The 20,177-nt window shown below is 34.9% G+C and overlaps 2 protein-coding genes across 4 annotated transcripts; both read left to right on the top strand.

Annotated features, from left to right (window-relative positions):
• Positions 1-158: 158 nt before the first annotated feature.
• On the top strand, positions 159-14,645 carry LOC146931673 (uncharacterized). 2 transcript variants are annotated; one of them, XM_085703246.1, is made up of 18 exons: positions 159-526; positions 868-976; positions 1,453-1,563; positions 2,333-2,514; positions 3,904-4,096; positions 4,795-5,043; positions 5,797-5,943; positions 7,307-7,385; positions 8,218-8,331; positions 8,410-8,576; positions 10,928-11,046; positions 11,365-11,488; positions 11,588-11,656; positions 11,729-11,855; positions 12,063-12,177; positions 12,312-12,502; positions 12,594-12,706; positions 14,132-14,645. In XM_085703246.1, exons 1-18 carry the CDS (start codon positions 186-188, stop codon positions 14,396-14,398), a joined length of 2,817 nt encoding a protein of 938 aa, XP_085559372.1. In that variant the 5' UTR covers positions 159-185; the 3' UTR covers positions 14,399-14,645. The 2 variants fall into 2 exon arrangements, with proteins under 2 accessions (XP_085559372.1, XP_085559371.1); XM_085703245.1 differs by having other exon boundaries at positions 1,450-1,563.
• A 2,713-nt stretch (positions 14,646-17,358) lies between these two features.
• Positions 17,359-19,426, top strand: LBD2 (LOB domain-containing protein 2). 2 transcript variants are annotated; one of them, XM_085703249.1, is made up of 3 exons: positions 17,359-17,483; positions 18,149-18,720; positions 19,109-19,426. In XM_085703249.1, exons 2-3 carry the CDS (start codon positions 18,150-18,152, stop codon positions 19,126-19,128), a joined length of 591 nt encoding a protein of 196 aa, XP_085559375.1. In that variant the 5' UTR covers positions 17,359-17,483; position 18,149; the 3' UTR covers positions 19,129-19,426. The 2 variants fall into 2 exon arrangements, with proteins under 2 accessions (XP_085559375.1, XP_085559373.1); XM_085703247.1 differs by lacking the exon at positions 17,359-17,483 and adding an exon at positions 17,523-17,547.
• Positions 19,427-20,177: the final 751 nt, after the last annotated feature.

Below are 20,177 nucleotides of genomic sequence, written 5' to 3'. Positions count from 1 at the left end.
AGAATTGAAAAAGTGGGTGTTGAAGGTTATTGAAATTTTTTTCCCATTGTACATGATCTTAGTTGAATTTATCCTAGTGTACGGTACCCCACAAATCGCAGTGATACACCCTAGCAGCCACCGGATATAAATAAACCTAAAGAGGCAAATTTGAAAAAATTCCAAAAAGAAAATTCATCATCAAAATGGAAGTGATTAACCAGAAGGAGGATGAAGATCATCCAAGGGCGATAGAAGACAACGACAACGCCGTCGACACCGAAGACGACGCATTGTACGGTGCGGAAGAGAACGGAGAAGAAGAAGACGCGTCGGAGAATGAAGAGGAAGAGGAAGAGGAAGTTGAAAACGATACAGTGGAGGAAGATCAATTCAGGTTCGGCAACGGTGTAAATCCGTTGGACTTCGTACGTAACAGTGATCCCAGTGTTCAATTGTACCAGAAATTGGAAGACTACCACCAGAAATCGATGGAGTACCGAGCTCTCGACAACAGAAAGCGAAAACCACCGCAACAACCTCACCGGTAACTAACTTAATCCTTTTTAATTTCTCTAGGGTTTCAAGATGAGTTTGAATTTGAGTTCAGATGGTATGAGTGTTGAACGGAAGGGTTATACATGTTTTGCTACTTGCATGCCATGGACTTAATGGACTTGGATTTAGTGACTTTTTGGCGGGAAAGTTTCGGTGACTTTAGTGTAATTTATGAGAAAGATGAATGAGAAATGATAGATAAGACGAGAGAGAGCAATATAAGAGAGATAAACACAAAGTCACCGTGATTTTCCTGCCTTAAAGTTAGCAAATCCGGATCCGACTTATATATGTTTGACACATTTTTGTATTGAATGACTCGAAATGCAGTGAAGAGACTTCTTCTAAGAAGGCAAGGGAAGATGATATTTCTGGGGTAGGCCTAGCTGATGTAGAGGAGGAATTAATGAATTTGGGACAGGGCAAGAGGTCAAAAAAGGTATGATACATGTACACGTGTTCAGTCACACAAAATTGTGCAACATCGTCGTAAGAGAGTATGTTCTATGCTAGCATTTGTTAAGTTCTTTTAGAAAGGTAGATTGCAAGCTTTAGACTCTAGCAATGGAATGTGCATCGGTGAATAATGCATTTGGTATTATAATTTTGGAAGAAAATTGTTTTATGTTCATGCCAATTACATTTATCCAATCCTAGCTTTTTCTGGAGAGTTTCTATCTTTTACATGCCAGGTGACTTTGCGGCATTTTTTGTGTTTCTTATTCCTTGTTTTCGTTAATTTTCTGCTTTAGATGTAAGCTTTTGGTCCTTCATTTTCTCATGTTCATTTTCCCTTGAAAGGATTTAGATTAGAGGGTGAAAAAGATGAGCATTCTCAATTACATGTTATGGATTCACTTGATTATTTGCCTTTAACATACTTTCACCTTTTCAATGTTGTTTATATTCCAGAAGCGGTCAAAAAAAAGAGGTAGGCAAAAAGGATCAAAGAAGAAACTTGACGAAAAGATATCACAAATGTTCGGTGATGCCCTCATGCACTATACGAGTCGCCGTTATGACACGGTACATTATTCTGTGGTCTAACAATCTATAGGTTTTCACATACAAGTTTGTTGTTCAGTTTATATCAAAATCCAAGTTCATCAAATTGACTACGTATTCACACCAATCCACTTTTGATCTTGCTACAACACAACGTTTACCTTTCTGACGAGAGGAAGTTTCCTCCAACAACAACACATAGCTACAGGTTGCGTTCCTGTCTACTGAAATGCTTTTTGAACAGTACTTGCTGAAAGTCCCACGTCAGATATATATAGCCTGAAAGATATTTATAAATTGGAGACATTCCTCATGTTACAAGATGGTTTTGTAGGGTTGAGTTTGGCCGAAGACAAATTATAAGATGTTTTAGTGCCCATCCAAATCCACCGGGACATCCATTACTAGACCACCTCAAGTCACACTCCAAATGTCTTGTCTTAGGCGTAAGAGAAGCGTGTTGAGAGTCTCACAGGCACTTCAGATGTGATCTGGCCTGAAAAAGTATGTATAAGTGAGAGACATCTTTCACCTTTCAAGTTTCAAGTTGGTTTTGTAGGGTTGAGTTAGACCCAATACAAATTTCTAAGAGTACCCATTTTTATTTGGTTCAGCTTTCATTAAGCGGAACTGTTAAATGTTAATGTTAGATTCCATTAGAGCTTGATGTTAAATTTTTCTGATTTTACACAGTTTATGTGTTTGTTTAAGCTTGATATACTTTAACATAATACTGTTATGTTAGCTTTTTGCAAATTAGCTATACATTGTTGTGTTGGCTTTTTTGTAGGCTATAGATGTGTTGCATGAAGTTGTCAGGCTGGAACCAAATTTACCTGACCCGTATCACATCCTTGGAGCTGTCCATGGTGCAATTGGGGATCATGAAAATGAAATGGGTTTTTACATGATTTATGCTCATTTGACTCCAAAAGATTCATCACTTTGGGAAAGGCTCTTTGTGTGGTCCATGTAAGATGGTTATTCATTTTTGTTTCGATTGTTATTTCTTTAAAGTTACTTTTGTGGAAGTATTAGCTACATCACTCTAATAATGAAAGATGATAAAATTGCATCTGAGTAATGCATCGTCAAAATAAATAATTTGTGTGTACGGTGTATATTAATGGAACATATGGTTTATAACAACTTCATTTTGCACCGAAAATACCCCTTCACTATGTTTACTTCATCGGAGTTTATCACTGTTTTTTCAAAAGTTAGATTCAAATGTTTTGTAATTTGGCATGATTTAAAGAAAATTCTTCAGTTGTCACTTGTCAGTGTTGTCAACGGAGAAAGGCCAAAAATCTGCCATATTAACACGCCATTTTGGCCTGCGGTACCGTCATGGCTGGCATCCCATCACAAACTACCTATGGCGGTCGTTAAAGATCTGCCATGATGGTTCCATGACCAACATTTAAATTACTATTCGTTATTTGATTTAGGTAGCGAACTCCACTTTGCGGGATGATATAGTTTACTACTTGTGTATCGTAGTAGTATCTACTGTGATCAAACAACCCCTCTCATATTTGGCAGGTTGGATCAATGATAAGGTTTGTAACAGAAACCTCTTTGAATTCAACTGAGTACACAATATCTAGTAGATGAAGTTCCCTGCCAGCCTTAGAGCCGAGGCTTTCCTCTGAGAAAATAGTTCCGTCTCATGCAAAAGAAAAAAAAAAGTATGCTAAACTGCCCAAATACCCCCTACAATTATCCCACGCACATTTATGTAACTCCTTAATAACTGCTATAACATATAACTACCCTATTACACAATTAAATTAACTACTTAATAATTGTTTTGCTGTATATCTTCAAAATAATAATATCACCATTTACTTCCTTATTTCTCCTAGATACACGAGACATATATTATGCTTCATTTCTGATGATTGAATACTTACCCACATTCTGACTTTGGCCAACAATAATTTTGTACCTTTTATGATTGTCATCATAATCATAATTAGTCATTTGACTTTTGTAATTGGTCACATGTGATATTTTGATTAGCTGTAGAATCCCTGATTAGTTATTAATTACAATTATAATTGGCAAATTGGATTTTTGTTGTAAATGCGCTAACTGCCTTGTAACTGAATTTAACTGATAACTTTTTTTCTACTATATATCTATATCGGTGATTGTTACAGAATCGAACTCGCAATAGCCTTCCTTCATTTTCTATGAGATTCTCCTGTTACCCTAAAATGACAAAAAAGTTTTGATGTTGTTGGAGTTTGTCATTTTCTAACAATACTAAGTTCGTGCATGCTTTCATTTTAAACAATCAGTTTATATATGGAAGAAATGGTTAGTTACTAAGTTGGGAATCATTTTCAAATACAGAAAACAAGGTGATGCTGGTCAAGCCAGTTATTGTATTTCGAAAGCAATAAAAGCAGACCCCCAAGATATTAGTCTTAGAAGGCATCAAGCATTGCTTTATGCTGAAAGTCAAAATTATCAAAAAGCTGCTGAGGCATATGAACAAATACATCAACTTTGTCGTGAAGATGATGCACTAAAAGAAGCAGCTAAGGTTAGTCTTTTTCTTTTGAGCTGGATTTGGTATGAAAATGCATTCAATTTTCTATAGATTTTATGCTTTGCTAGTTTTGTTTGTTTAGTTAATGATTATATGCAATATAGGATTGGCCTCTCTGATGCTATATAATGCACATGACTTTCTTGTTCCCGTATCTATAATTATAGCCTATTACCAGGGGTTGAGTTGGCATTATTGTAGTGGGTGGCCATTTGGGAAAAGGTGATGTTTGAGGCAGCATAATTTGAATTTCATTTTTCAAAATAGATTTACATGCAAAATCTGTTGATCATAACATATTTTTTTTTTTTTTTTATAATTTTTATAAGAAGCATTAGGCTATACAATAATGAAATTAGAGCTTTAGCCCAACACAATCAAAATATGAAAACCAGAGAAAAAGTTGGACTGGTTCAAATACTTCAGGGACAAAATTAGGGCCCCATGATTGCTTGAGTCACTACTTTTTTGCTTAAGTCGGGGAGGCCAACCACTTTTGTCGTGAAATCAGGATATAACTATATTGTGTTGGAATTTTGTCCTGCCAGTATTTATCATTGGCAAAACTGGTTTTTCTTCTGCTGGAGTCATGCTTTAGAATACTGTTCAATAGAAAAAGCTCATTTTATATATACATGTGGCGGTTGACTTTCAATATTGAAATTTGAAAGAATTTTACTGCTTACCTTTAGTTCTACCAAAAGTGTGGTCAAGTTGAGCGCTCAATTTGCATTCTCGAAGACTATCTGAAGAGTAAACCAGATGGAGTAAATGCAAGTGTAGTTGATCTACTTGGTACCATATTGATGGAAATTAAGGCGCATGACAGAGCTCTTCAGTTCATAGAACAATCTCAAGTGGTTGGGAAAGAATTGCCCTTAAATTTGAAAGTTAAAGCTGGAATCTGCCATGTTCATCTTGGAAACATGGAAATCGCTCAGGTGCGTTGCATGCATATTTCTAATTGAATTAAATTTGATTTGCTTGATCACTGGATTGCTTAATATTACTTGCTTGAACCTCATAATATAATGCTAGGTTTATTGATATTTGAGGGTATCATGAATGGGTATTGAGTTGGGACTTTCTTGATTAGCTTTTATATTCTCTCCTTCCGCTTGTTATTCATGATGTTATGCCCATGAAGTATAGCACTTCCAAAGTTTGAATTTTTTTTAAAGACATTTGCTATTAACTTTCATATTTTTCTGTGTTGTGGATGTTTTTTTTCCCACCTTCTTAAATAGAGCTTTGAATATAACCTGAATGATGTTACAGGTAACAAAGTTTGTTATTATCCATGAAATTATCTCCATCTTGTATACCATTTTTGAAGTTTGAAAGAGATTCACATAATTTGTTTTGATTTTTTATGTTGTGGAGATTTTTTTTCATGTTGTTTCAGTTTTTTGAACTAGACCTCCTGTATTATGTTATGCCATCTTTTTAGCTTTCTAATTAAAAACCCTTTTTTCTTTTGCAAACGTAAATCAAATTGTATTTTAGGGTATTGTCTTTGTATTCCAGCACGTCCCCCCTCCCCCCTTTCCAAAGCTTGTCAATATATCGTTATTTTTTGTGTTTCTCATTAGCTTCAGTTAATACAACGATGAAATGCAAGTAGAATTATACGAGTTTTTATTTTGGTTTTACGTTATTTGTATGCATTACTTACATTTATTCATGATTAACAGGTTTTCTTCAATGATTTGAAACCAGAGAATGCAAGCAAGCACGTTGAGTTGATCACCGAGGTCGCAGACTCATTGATGGGTCTTGGACATTATAATTCTGCATTGAATTATTTTAAGATGTTGGAAGGAAATAGTAAAAATGAAAATGTACGGCAACTCATTACTATCTATTGTAATTTTCTGTTTTGATTTTATTTGGGTAATTTGATTTAGTAAAAAATAAAGGACAGCCTGGTGCACTAAAGCTCCTGCATACGCAGGGTCTGGGAAGGGGTCCCACCAATTGGTGTATTGCATGCAGCCTTACCCTGTTTTTTACACAAGAGGCTTTTTCCAGGACTTGAACCCGTGACCTTTCAGTCACGTGACAACCACTTTACCGCTGCGCCAAGGCTCCCCCTTGGGTAATTTGATTTAGTAGGCAACTTAATATTTTTCTGTCGTACTCTCTAATATTCAGCTGTACGTATAGTCTTTTCAAATGTTGTCCATAATCCAATCCACTACTCCTCTCTAGCCTAATTCACTATGTGAAATTCATACTATTCTCTTAAGCGACAGAGAATCATATGCAGATGTTCTCAAATATCTCATTAATTAATGATGCCATCACCATGTAGCTGGAGAGAAGCTCCAGAGAGATCTGCCAGGATTAATAGGTTGCAGGCTTTTGGGAACTGTCAATAAAAGACATATGGGATTTTGACTTTTTGAGTGCTAGTTGCCAATTTTGGCAAGATTGATGGTCTTAGTTTAGTTTAGTTTTGTTGTAGTTGAGTTTCACAGTTTTGTAAGAAGAGTTTTCTATATTTTAACAAGCGGAAGCTTGTGTATTCTGTGCCTTTATGTGTAGTGACATTGAGTTTTTATGTATATTTATAGGTTAATTGATGGGGAGTATAAGGATCATTTAGTCATCTTAATCTTAATATAAACATAAATGAAGGTCAATGTTATGGAATGTAACTATAGAGATCTATTTCAACAAATTCATTTTTCTCTCCCCCATTTAGCAGTTTGTCCTTTCCTTTATGTCTTATTCCCATAATCTATTTTTATTGCTGCCAGATATCATTGTCGACAGTCTTTTGGAGGGATAAAGGGTACGTTAGAGGAATCATATTGCTTATTTGAATAAAGTGAAGCTTGCAGTTTTATTCTTTAATAGAATTGCAAGCTTCACATACAAAGTTGGTTTTGTGTGGTTGATTTTCTAAAATACATCAAAGCTTATTTTAGATTTGTTGGGCCACCAGTTATTGGACCATCCATTAGGGGTGTTGAGGGTGTTACATTGAGACTAGAACAGTCATTATTAGTGGGAGGCACCCTCATCGGGTGTCAAACTTATATAGTCTAGGTAAACTCGACTTGTAATTTGTTATAAATAAAAATATAAAGAAAAAAATCAATATTAGTTTAATCAGGTTAATGGATCTTTCGTCATCATTATTGTACCTATCGTACTATTAGGTCAATCTGATATTGAAATTTAATTTCTTTCTTGCAGGGTCTTCTGTATTTGAAAATTGCTAGATGTTATCGATCCTTGGAAGAAAGGAAACAAGCAATTATCTCTTTTTACAAAGGTAAGGTTTTATTTTTATTAACAACAGAATTTAAGGAAATTATACTTCATGAAACCCATTCCCCTCTTGTTTTTCAATACACGAAATGAAATTTCTTTTCCACCAACATTTTCATTTGGCGCTGAAGCTTTTGAAACAAATGTTTCTTTTAGAATTTGGGCTTTTAGCCTAGCTCTACCTCAAAAGCTTGCTCTAGAGGCGAGGATCGTTCAACCCTTATATCGACTACTTTGGCCATAACATACCATACCTCTATACTTATGCTCAGGATCATGTTGTCCAATAACAACACCCCCTCATGCCTACTATTAGCCATATGGAGCGCAGAAAATACGATCACTGATGACCCAATAATAGTTGTAGGACATGCTTTGATACTATTTTAAAATTTGAGGTTTAAGATAATCACAGAGCTAGCTTAAGAGGCGAGGATTGCTCAGGCCTTATAAAGACTACTTTGGCTTTATCTCCAGTCGTTGTGGTTACAAACAGTTCCAACAACATCTTTGAGTTTCGTTACCAACCTTTTTCTTGGGGGAGTTTTCTCGAGAATTCGGAAGATTCAAGTCTTGTAGCTAACGTTCTTAATTTTTTTACTGCAACATCTTTGAAACCTCTTATTGTGATAGGATAAAAAGGAAATAGAAAAAAGAGAGTCAAAAGGGGGTGCATCGGGGTTGCACACTCTTTTGACACAGGCATGCTGTTTTACAATAGATGCTGCAATACTCTTTGATTTCTGATTATTATTTCGCTTGAATAGTCTTGGCTTTTTTTTTTTTCACTTTTTTTTCCTTCGTATTCTTCAGTTCTAATGAAGATTTTGTTTCAGCCCTAGAAATACTACAAGACAATGTTGAAGCACGCATAGCTTTGGCTTCCCTTCTAGTTGAGGAGGGGAAAGAAAATGAAGCCATTTCCTTGTTGTCTCCTCCAAAGGATTCTGGTACTTGTAAAAATGTTTTCTTTCTTTGTGATCAAAGTTCTTCCATGGAGATATATACTAATGGTGAGGTACTTGCAGACTCTGGTGAAGCACATTCTGAAAAGTCAAATAGATGGTGGGTTGATGTGAGAATAAAACTTAAGCTCTGTAACATTTTTCAGATTAGAGGGATGCTTAATGATTTTGTGAATGTAAGTCTCCCTTTGGTACACGAATCTCTGAATGTTCCAGCTCCTAGACGAAAGGTAATATTTGAAAAACTATATTTATGCATACACTCTTGCTCCTGCTTTCATACAAGCACATTCACACACAAAGAGTTGAACATAGATATACGAGTGGTCACAAACACCTGTGTACATGCATGCTCAGTTCAAATTTAACCTGTTGAAAAAACTAAATGATTTCATCTAGATCTTACAAAATTTGATTGCTCGGTTAAAAAGGTTCAGCTGGAGACTTGTGAATTAGTTGCATTTATTGGTTTTGGATTTTGGTTTTGAAAAGAAGACTGGCATCTTCCCTGCTTGTGGGAAAAGGCGTTTGTTGTCGTTTGCTAGCTAGTGAAAGTGTGAAACCTAAGGTTGATGATAATCATGCTTTAAGAAGGGTTATATGTTTCAGTTTTGCAATTAATTGAGGAAGTGATATCAGGTTTTTGGTCTTTAAAGTTTTATGAGAATGTTATGTTATGGGTGGTCAGTCAGTTAGATTTTGTTTTATAAAATCATGCAAAGGAAAGGTTTTCTACTTAGGCTGCCATCTTAGCTCGTGGTCTTGAGGGTACTGGAGAATGATACAAAGACATCCCATATTCTCATTTCTTTTAATCCTATTCATACTTGTACCATAAACTTCAACAGCTTCCATTTGGTTCTCTAGCTCCTTAAGTATATATAAGGTGATCTTATCAGTCATGAAGTGACTGGTCCTTTTTTCAGTTTTATTTCTATGGTGTATTTGGTTTGGATAAGAATGTCTACATTGATTATTATCAAGCATGTCTCTTTGCACTTGCACTTTTTGTGATGGCATTGAGTTTATGGTCTCTCTTTGGTCCTATTACTTCCGGTTTATTCAAGAAGCTTTACCTGCCCGGTGCTAGCCTTAGAGTGTTCACGTCTCTAATACACCACCTCAAATGAAAGCTCTTTGAGCTTGAAGCAAGGACTAAACATAGCTTCCCTAAAACCTTTCTCTGGGATTAAGATATAATAAAAAGAACAAGTGCAAGATGAAGACTTCGATAATGTGTGCAGGACCAACACATTTTGGGAGCTTAAGCTTTTGGCTGCAGGCTTCATAACATTTTAGTGAAGTGCTAGCAACACTCACTCATACACTCTCTCCGACACTCACTCTCTTATTGGGTGAAATTCACAAGGGTCCCACCATTTAGGCAATGATTCCCTCATTAAGTGGTAATACCCACATAAATTTCACTCAATAAGAGAGTGAGTGTTGGAAAGCGAGTTTTAGAGTGAGTGTTGCCAAAGTAGTCAAAATCGCTATCTGGGACGTAGAATCGTACGCTTCCATGATCTTGGAGGTCTTACTCGAGTTTGTGACTAAGCAGAATCGTACCCCTAAATTCTTGTGCAACATGCCCCAAACTTTTTCTCCCTCAAATATTGTCTCTAACGTAGACCCTCTCTCCTTCATCTGCCTGTGTCTTCCTCTAGCTTCTGCGAACTGCCCTCTGCTTCTTACCGTCCGAACAGGTTTTTTTGGTCTTTTTCAGAAAGGCTTGTTCTGGGGACCAAACAAGTGAGTGGGAAGCAAATATTTCTCATGGGAAAAGATAAAGGTTATTCTAGGGAGAAGAAAAAAACTACCTGATTTCCAAGAAGTCTTATTTTTCTCATAAACGAGGGAAAGGCAACGTAATTGGAAAAAAAAAAAAAACTGTTGGGTACTTTCTTTTTACATATTATTATGTTTTATTTTAGAAAGTTAATTTCCTTTTCATAATAACAATGACATATATTAAAACATGGAGAATGCTAAAGAGTGCCCCAAGGGAATTGGTTATGCAACCAAAACAAGCAAGTTTTCACAAAACAGAGGTATAATTATTACTTGATCAAAGTAACAACTTATATTTTCAAGACAAAATTTCTATTTATGGATTCCTTAAAACATTGATCGTAAAATAACCCATAAGATTTTTTTTTTGACAAACATAGACTATTAAATATATTCTAACTGAAATTATATTTACATTTTTATACTATTAATAATTAATATATCATCATATGTTTATAAACATATTTTAATATTTATGGTAGGATCTTATAATCCGTGTTACGATTCCTTGATTTACGATCTTGACTTCTGGTCTTTGGTCGGATCTCAATTTTGACTACCTTCACTGTTGCAAATACAACTCAACATTTTATATTTAATGAATATGTGTAAGAATATTGAGCATGTTGTTTCCATTATTGAGCTATTTGAAGTCACTGTTTTAAGTTTGTTTTTGAATACTATGAGATTTCTGACCTCTCTAAATATGTACTCCTTTTTCCTGCTTTTATAACTAATACTTTTATGAAGGAAAAAAAAAGGAATACATCCTTACTGGTTGTTGCTGCAGGGCCAATCAAAAAGGCGTCTCTCCATAAGAGATCTTGAGAAAAGAGTAAGGGTACTGAATGTTCCAGAAACAAATAGCGTATTTCGAGGATTCAGGCCCATAACCTCATCATCTGATCTGTGAGTGTTGCTTCTCACATTGTGTAATCACATTTCCAATTGTACTGATCTGGTTTGTAATGGGAGGGGTGCCACTCTTTATAAACACTTATCAGGTCTTATCTCTATTCTATGTGGGGCTTGAATTTTTCCCAATAGTTCTAGTTAATTGATTTTGTTGATGATTGTTTAGTCTAGATATACTATAACTTGTAAGTGATGATTGTTTAGTCTACATATACTATACTAGAGTAGTGGACATTTTTGCATGTTCTTAGTCCTCACTTCATTTGCTCACAAAGTGAAAAGAATCCCTCTTACATTGTTTTATTCAATTAGGTCGAAAGCTTCCAGGGCAAAAAAGTTGCTCCAGAAAAAGGCAATTGAGAAGGAGAGAAAGAAAGCCGAGGCAGTGGCCTCTGGAATTGACTGGCTAAGTGATGACTCAGATGATGAGCCTCAGGTAATCTGTTTGGTGTTGTCTACTTTCACTTCTAGTACATTTTTTTTTAATGATAATGCATTAACCAGATTTTGTGTATATTGGGTGGGATGTTTCCAGGAACCTAACACAGATTCTCCCTTGTGTAATCTTCACAAAGATGAAGGATATCACCAGCTAATCATTGATGTTAGTACTTCTATCACTTTTTCTGTATCCCCTTTCCTTTTTAATGTGCGCCACCTTAATATGAATGTACAGTTGTGCAATGCATTAGCATCCTTGCAAAGGTATAGCGAAGCATTGGAGATTATCAATTTAACTCTAAGATTGGCTCATACTTCCCTGTCTACTGAGAAGAATGAGAAGCTTCGATCTCTTGAAGTTCGTAAGTCCTGAACTTTAACAAGATTGTATTTCTTTCTAGATTGATTTTATGCTTCCAACTTTTCTTGTTTCAAGAAATCAAAATAAAAAATGAATGGATTTACTCCTTGTTTGTTTGTTTGTTAGATATTTTGAAGAGATAAACTAATTTGTTGTTCTAGGGTGGGAAAATGCATATCTTGCTGACAAAGCAATTTTGTGTTCACAGAAATGGCATACAACACCACAGATCCTAAACAAGGTTTTGATTGTGTAAAAGACATGGTTCAACAACATGCACATAGTGTTGCAGCTTGGAATTGCTACTACAAGGTCGTATCGAGGTAAATTTGTGGATGCAAGACGTTAGTTTGGCTCATTAATTTTCTTTTGTAGTAGGACAGAGTTATGGCCTGAAGTAAAAGTAGAACCTGGTTCTTCTATAATTTCGTTTACTTGTTTTTATCCTTTTCGATAGACTGGAAAACCGAGATACAAGGCATGACAAATTTTTACGTTCCATGCAAGGAAAATTTGTCGATTGTGTGCCTCCTATCCTCATTTCTGCGCATCAGTTTACTCTATGTAGCCATCATCAAGATGCGGCAAGGAAATATCTTGAAGCTTATAAACTTCTGCCTGAGAATCCATTGGTTAATCTTTGTGTCGGTATGCTCTTTCATTTCACGCTGTTTTTATATTGTGCTTTCTTAGCCAAGAACAAGCAAAAATTGAACTGTTATTCATCAATGTTTCTTAGGTACGGCCTTGGTCAACCTGGCGCTGGGTTTCAGACTTCAAAATAAGCATCAGTGTGTTGTACAAGGTTTAGCATTCCTCTACAATAATTTGGAGATCTGCAAGAACAGTCAGGTTTGTTTTCATGAATTTCCTTGTGCCCATTTAAGAAGAAAATGTTCATTACTTATTAAAATAAAAATAAGAAAATGAAGTCCCCGTGAGCATAGCTCAGTTGGCAGGGACATTGCAGCATACAGGGGTCGGGGTTCGAACCCCGGATTCCCCACTTATTCACCATATGGGGTGAATTTCTAGCCACTAGGTTACTTGACCAAACAAAAAAAAAGAAAATGGAAGTATCAGATGTATTTATTCATATAGTGAATTATTTCGGCACATTTACAACACTTCTTTTTCCCAATGCACTGCTCATCTTGGTTATAGATGTAATGTTGGCCTCATCCTTCATCCCAAATGCACTAGCTTGAGCCATTGTCCAAGATGATCATTCTGACGATGACTTTTGTTGGTTATGGGCTTATGGCTCACTCTAGCCAAACTCTCTATTCGGGATGCTTTGGCCTCGGCCTGAGCCTTTTTCCAGTGCACCACTAATCCTGGTCCTAGATGCACCGGCTTCATCCTTCATCCCAAACACACTAGCTCAGCCTTTGTCCCAGATGCTCTGGCATCATCCTTCGTTCCAGATGCACTGACTTGGCCTTTGTACCAGAAGCAGTTTTAAGAGTTGGTTTGAAGCTTTTAAATGTGGTTTTGAGAAGGACGTCTATCTTTGTGAGATTGCTTGCCATGAAATTTCTCTCAGGCAGATCATGCTATCAATCTGGCCAAACTTATATATCTTTATAACAATTCTTCCCGACTTCTTCAGCCTCCCTAAGTTGTCTTCCCAACCATTACATCTATATGCAGCAAAATGCATTGTTTTCTTTAACAAGGTAAAGCTTAGTTTTATTATGCTTTAACTTGAGTGGGGGAGTGTTCGAATATACAAAATATCTTAAAATATCTTGGACATTATCTTAGTTTATCTCCTATGATCAATTCCTAATCTTAGATTATCTCCTAGGATTATCTTCCATATTGCTTGTTTTTACATTCTCCTATTCATATTATCAATTTTCTTTGTTTTTCCTGATAAAGATTCGCCTTTCACCCAAAAGGATCCGGATTCCAAGAGGGAAATGTAAATAAGTAAAAACTATCACCACTAGCGGCACTGGGGACTGAAATCTGACGCCAATCAATAACACTTTTATCTCATAACGAGTTGGTTTCTACATTCTAATTATGTTGACCAATCACTGTTATCGGTGTCTCAGATTTGATGGAATGTCTATATTTTTTTTTTCGATTCTCTTTTTAGCTCTTTAACTTGTGCCTTAAGTTAGCATGATCCTTAAAATAATCGGGGTAGCTTATCATTTAAGAAACTTACAGCTGGTTGATTCTTGTCATGAGTGTTTTACTTTATACATGAATTTATTTATGCATTAATAAGGTCAAACTGAAATAATTGATTGCTAAGCTTTACAGGAATCTTTATACAACACAGCTCGGGCATACCATCATGTTGGTCTTGTAACACTGGCAGCAATATATTATGAGAAGGTGATTGCTATTAGGGAGAGAGACTATCCAATTCCTAAACTTCAAAATGAGAGTATTGATGTCATTGAAAATCACAAACCTGGTTACTGCAACCTTCGCAGAGAGGCAGCTTACAATCTGCATTTAATCTACAAAAGGAGCGGGGCTGTCGATCTTGCTAGACAAGTTTTGAAAGATCATTGTTCCGTTTGAGGTTATATGATCATTACAAACTGCAAATTATCTTCAGGGTTTTATTTGGATTTCCTTTATATTTTGTCTGATAAGCGGATATCTGTTATATATACACAAAAAAGTAGAAACATGATGTACAATATATTTATTTAGTAGATGGTTTCTGTATATGGTTGGTGGTATTAATTCATTATTACGTCACAGTAAACACCCAGCAGCAATGATTCAAAGACATGCTGAAGTGTTTGGTGCGTTATATTTTTCATGATCTCAGCTCTATATTTTGACGTCAGTTTTTGCTCTATTTTGTTCGGTACAGTTTTTTTTTATTAGGTTGATTCTGTAATAGTACTATTATTACACTATTGAGTTTCAGTTAAGTACTGATTTTTTTTTTTTGAAGTACTGAATTTTAATTGGTATGTATAGTCTGTGTGATATAAAATTAATAATATTCGACTTCAAATATAATTCTTATATCAAAACTTAAATATATCATTGGTCGTGACTATTTGACGGCATAAAACCATTTACATTGATTGCATCAAAATTAATCTCTTTTTAAAATATTAGTATATTAGTTTAAAATTGAGTTAGATAAATTAGTGCAACAGTACTACCAGTATGTTTCATTTTATTTAGTCTCATTAAGTTTCTCCTACTTGTGATACTAATTGGGTAGGACTTTTGATGGCATTGAGAGTGTCTGGAAGGTTTAGGTTAATTATGATGAAATAGTTGAATTGAAATGAGTAAGCAATATACACATCGAAAATGATGACTAAACAAGTTTTTTTGCAGAACACACTTGCCAAATGCGGACAAAAACGTGACTATAAAAACAACCCACCTAAGACAAATAAGAAACTCCAACACAACAAAACGAGGATGCATAGTCCCTACACTATGCAAAAATCAAGGAACTAATGTGAGTGGGAGGCTGCTGCTAAGAGACAATCAAAGCAGAACCTCTTCTACATCCCAAGGTTGTCAAGGCATCTGCACACACATTTGCCTTACAATAAGTATGACAAATCTTCACTTTCCAGCGACCGAGTCAACCAACCATAATTCGTTGCTTCACTCTCCTACCTTCAACCCTCTCTTTTGTATTAGCTGCCATATACTGACTAAAGGCGCTAGATATGTGTTACCAAGGCTGCATTGGTCTCTCAAATCAAACACAATGCTCCTCCTTATTCCTCTACTTACTCGAGCTATCACCACCAACATGCATGATTCAAATCAATATGCAACCACTCCTCCAAATTAGCATTGAAAAATTGATGCCTTATATCATTATCGACCACTCACGCCCGAAGGACAATCCCGAAGAACATACAACATAGTCTCAGTCAGATCACCACAATGCTTACATTGAGAATCACCAAGATGCATTTTATGCTTCCTATAGTTAGTTAAAAGATGTTGATGCTTAACTATCAACATACAATGTATAATTCTTTCCGAAACTGCCATAGACCACACTTGCCTCGATTCACCATCCCCAAGGCAAACGATTTTAGTTTACAAGAGAAGCCATTATCTGTTGCAAGACTTTTACATAGAGTTGGGCAAACTTATATGAGCGGGTAAAAATGGGAGGCATGTGCATAAATTTACGTGAAGGAGGGGAGGTATGTATGTGCTGGTATAAATGAATAAAAGGGGAAATGCGGTAAAAGACAAGAGGAGGAGCTGTAGGTAGATTTTCATCTATACCTATAATTTTAAAATCAAAATTTCACAAATAAACCTTCTTCATAATTTACATGCGTTAACAAGATAAATTAGAAAAGTGGACGGCACATGTCTTAACGCTAGTTTTCGATAAGAGTTGAGAGTATCTCCTACATTCGAGGCTTTAATTAATCTAGAAGTGCAATACAACACATTTCCTTGCTGGTTCCTCAAACAAAAACCAATTCCAATGCATCCCACTTCTTTGAAGACAAGATGCACTTGGCATATCCATGCGCGGTGCAGTCCATTGACAACCATACAGCTACTAGCGATTGTTGCAATCTCTGTTGGCAGTCTTGTCCATCTGCTGCTCAGCAAGCACAAATCTCAGTAATTGATCAGCCCGGGCCAAAATGCAGTCTATTTTATATCGCGCATGTCCTCCCATATCATCAACTTTCATTTACGAAATTCAAAACATTAACTAATTGCATTTGTCCGTATGGTTAGATCTTCCTCCCATTGAGTAGGTAACATAAATTTTATTGTAAATACTAAGGTTGATAGTCGGTGGCGGAGCTAGATAAAAAGTTCAGGTGGACTACCGAAATAAACTATAATATGTATAAACATAAAATTTATGTTGTAATAAACATTAAACACAAAATTCACCATAAAAGATTTAACTACATCTCTTAAATAATTTAAAATAATCTTTTATGCGTCTCGAGTGATTTAAAAATGTGACTCTAACGTGTATTGAGAGAGAAGAGGGTGAAGAGTGATATGTTTTTAGGTGGAAAGAAGGTATACCTTGCATTATAATGGATGGATGTATTTATACATTTACGGAAAGGGGAATCATCGTGGAGTAAAACCAAGTCATTACAAACGACAACCTTCAATAGTTGGGTCAGCTGATCGCCGGAAGGTCATTGAGCGCAGTAGGGTGTTGCGGATTGGGAGAACCTGTGAAACAATTGCCAGATCGAATGGGTTGTGGGGCCACGGAGGATTGAACCTTGGCCTGGTCCGAAGCAAATACAAAACATTATTAAATTAGAAAAGTTAGTATTTAAATTAAATATTAGGTTTATTGTTTTATTTGATAAAAAAACAAAATCCAAAGATTTGTAACAAAAACACCATAATCCAAGAGGGAGTACAAAAGGGAAGTGCGGAAGTAGCGTAACAGTATCTAGAGTTAGTTTCTTTTTTCTTGAAAGTTCTTGTTACGATTTAGTTGGTATTTGTATCTTATTATTTTTCGGGTTAACAACAGCATAAATACGTGATTATCTCCTAAACAAACTTCATCTTTAAATAATCATCACTCCAAGAGTCACGTACATTAGCAATCGCAATCTTTCCGTGCTTCTCCAACACTCAACAATACTGCTTTTTCTATACATAATTATAGGTATGTTATTTATACACTTACTCATGATTATTCATTTGTTTGAACACAATAACTATTTCCAAAGGTTTGTATCTTGAATTATTCTACTTCAGTTTTGTGGTGCTTTTTTGATTTTGAGATATGTATTATAAGAGCATTAACAAGTTTAGATTCTTTTTAATTATATGGGGGCTTTTGGCATGTCACATATATGCAATTAAGCACAGTCACACTCTTCAATTCTTCTCATATTCTTTTTTTAATCATGGCATAGATGCATGTATTTAACAATACCAACATAGTCACAAAACTCAAAAACAAGTTACGAAAAGTAATAGTATGGTGAGAGGAAAAGTTAAGTTAGGTTAGGTTTTATAATAGAAAGAAAATTTACTTATGATTTGGTTCCCAACTTTCATGTTAAGATTTGTCAAAAAATAAATAAAAATTCCATGTTAAGTCAATACATGTAAAATATTTTAAACATGTATTCTTTGTCCTCTAAATCCCCTCAATATTGAGGGTATAGATAATTTTTAGCTTGTTTGATGGTGCAGTCGTTAGTAAACCAAACTCTCTTTTTTCTGAAACAAATATTTTTGTATATAAAGATTTTGCACAAAATCTGCTTCTATTAATTATATGATTATTATCTTATATGAAGTTTACTTTAAATCTCCTTGTAGGATGCAGAGAAATATTAGTAATAATAATGGGATGCATCAAGCATGCGCAGCATGCAAGCATCAAAGGAAAAAATGCAGTGAAAATTGCATATTAGCACCTTACTTTCCATCAAGCAGAAGTAGAGAATTCAAAGCAGTGCACAAAGTGTTTGGTGTTAGCAACATAACAAAGTTTGTAAGAAATGCTCAAGAGGGAGATAGAAGAAAAGTTGTGGATTCATTGATATGGGAAGCACTCTCTAGGCAAAGGGATCCTATAAATGGTTCTTATGGAGAGTATACAAAAGTTTACAATGAGTATAAAAGAGTATTTGATGAACTTAAGATGTTTAGAGATCACCAAAGCCAATTGGTGCAAGTGCCACCTCAAGGGAAAGTTAGAGCAGAAACACCTGATCATAATGCAGTTGATTATCATCTTCTTCATCATGGGAATCATAAGAATGGTATTGTTGATTCTACTACCATTTATAATACATATTGTTCAAATTATTTACAAGATCTTGATAGTTTGAGGACTGAAGTTGTCATCCCAAATATTCAGCAGCAGTCACAGTCATACTATATTGCAGGTACCACCAATCTCATGTTTTTTGTTAAAATTAATTGATTATGCATGAGTTAAATTATGTTGTTTGTTATTTAATTAATGAGTTAAATTATGTTGCTTGTTATTTAGCATTTTTCTAGTTGATACTATTGTTACACTATTGTGTAAAACTTCAAACAGTTGTGACATTATCAAATATGGTAAAGAGTGCACAAAAAAGTCCTTACTAGTCACAAGTATGCTCCCATATAGTGCTCTTTTGTAGTGGTTGATCTGTACTCTTGATCAAATATATATATTTTACTAAATATTTTTTACTACACTAAATTAGTAATTAATTTGGTCAAACTATACTAAGGTAAAATAACTCAAATCTAACTATGTATCATTTTCCTGTTTCAATATTTTAGGTGACGAATTCAACCAATGAAGAATGGGAGCATGGAAGAAGGCACATGGGTTGGCAATCAAACAGAATGAAGGAAGTTTCATGTTTGGATTTGGAATTTGAAGACTGAGATATAGACTTTTTTTTTTTTTTTTTTGTTCTTACTTGGAAGTTAAACAATAAAATGAGATGTTCTCATCTTAATGGTAGAAATAGAATGTGGATGACGTTTTTTAAATTTCATGTCATTTTTTTTAGTTAAACATTATATATTTTCCAGAGAATATACATCGGTTTGTATAGGACCTACCGTAAGTCAGTGACACCTTTTTCCTTCTTATCTGGTTTTATATTTTCTACTAAGTAGAGGAAATTCTGATTTATCAATCAATTTTTACCTCTCATTTCTTTTTGCTAATTCTTCAACATTAAAAATAGTTTGAGGACTTTTTTTTGGTGGTCGGGGTTCGAACCCCGAACCTTGCATATTCTTTTTGTGGTGGCTGAGGTTCGAACCCCGGACCTTGCATATTTTATTCATTATCCATACCAACTAAGCTAGGCTCACGGACCCCAAACCTTCCATATGCTATGGACAACTAAGCTTAGGATTACAAAATAAGAGTAAATAGAAGATGGTTGAATAAAATTAAGATATGTGTGTTATACACATTTGATAATAAATTAGATATTATTATTTTATTTTATTTTCAAAAATAATTTAAACTCAAAATTACTCCTATATAATTTTTTTATCATATTTTTCAACTATTTTTATTTTATTTAAACTACTATATCCATTCGTTATTAAGTGTCATTTTGAAATAGTAACACTAAATTAATTAAGAAAGCATGTTTTTTCTTTCTTCGTGTTATACCCTTATTTTAATCCACTAATGAAATTATATTTTTTTTACACACATTTCCTATTTTCAATAAATATAATACATTAATTATTTCAAAAAAATAAATTTAATGTCCTCGTGAGCTTAGTTGGTAGGGACAATGTATAACATATGCAAGGTACGTGGTTCAAACCCCGACCACCAAACAATTAGTTACCATGTCATACCATGTCATTCTCCAACAAA

This window comes from Medicago sativa, chromosome 4, assembly GCF_051527215.1.
Source record: "Medicago sativa cultivar Bolivia chromosome 4, Bolivia_mono, whole genome shotgun sequence".
NCBI classification, from domain to species: domain Eukaryota; kingdom Viridiplantae; phylum Streptophyta; class Magnoliopsida; order Fabales; family Fabaceae; genus Medicago; species Medicago sativa.
Note: the sequence above shows the minus strand (reverse complement) of the source record. Positions and strands in the feature narration are given on the sequence as shown.

What these genes read in the sequence shown, in the direction of transcription:
- LBD2 (XM_085703249.1), top strand. Translation starts at nt 18,150, where the DNA reads ATGCAGAGAAATATTAGTAATAATAATGGGATGCATCAAGCATGCGCA. An exon ending in ACAGTCATACTATATTGCAG is followed by an intron (nt 18,721 to 19,108) that starts GTACCACCAATC and finishes TCAATATTTTAG; the next exon opens with GTGACGAATTCAACCAATGA.
- LOC146931673 (XM_085703245.1), top strand. Translation starts at nt 186, where the DNA reads ATGGAAGTGATTAACCAGAAGGAGGATGAAGATCATCCAAGGGCGATA. An exon ending in GAAACATGGAAATCGCTCAG is followed by an intron (nt 5,044 to 5,796) that starts GTGCGTTGCATG and finishes CATGATTAACAG; the next exon opens with GTTTTCTTCAATGATTTGAA. An exon ending in ATCACCAGCTAATCATTGAT is followed by an intron (nt 11,657 to 11,728) that starts GTTAGTACTTCT and finishes ATGAATGTACAG; the next exon opens with TTGTGCAATGCATTAGCATC.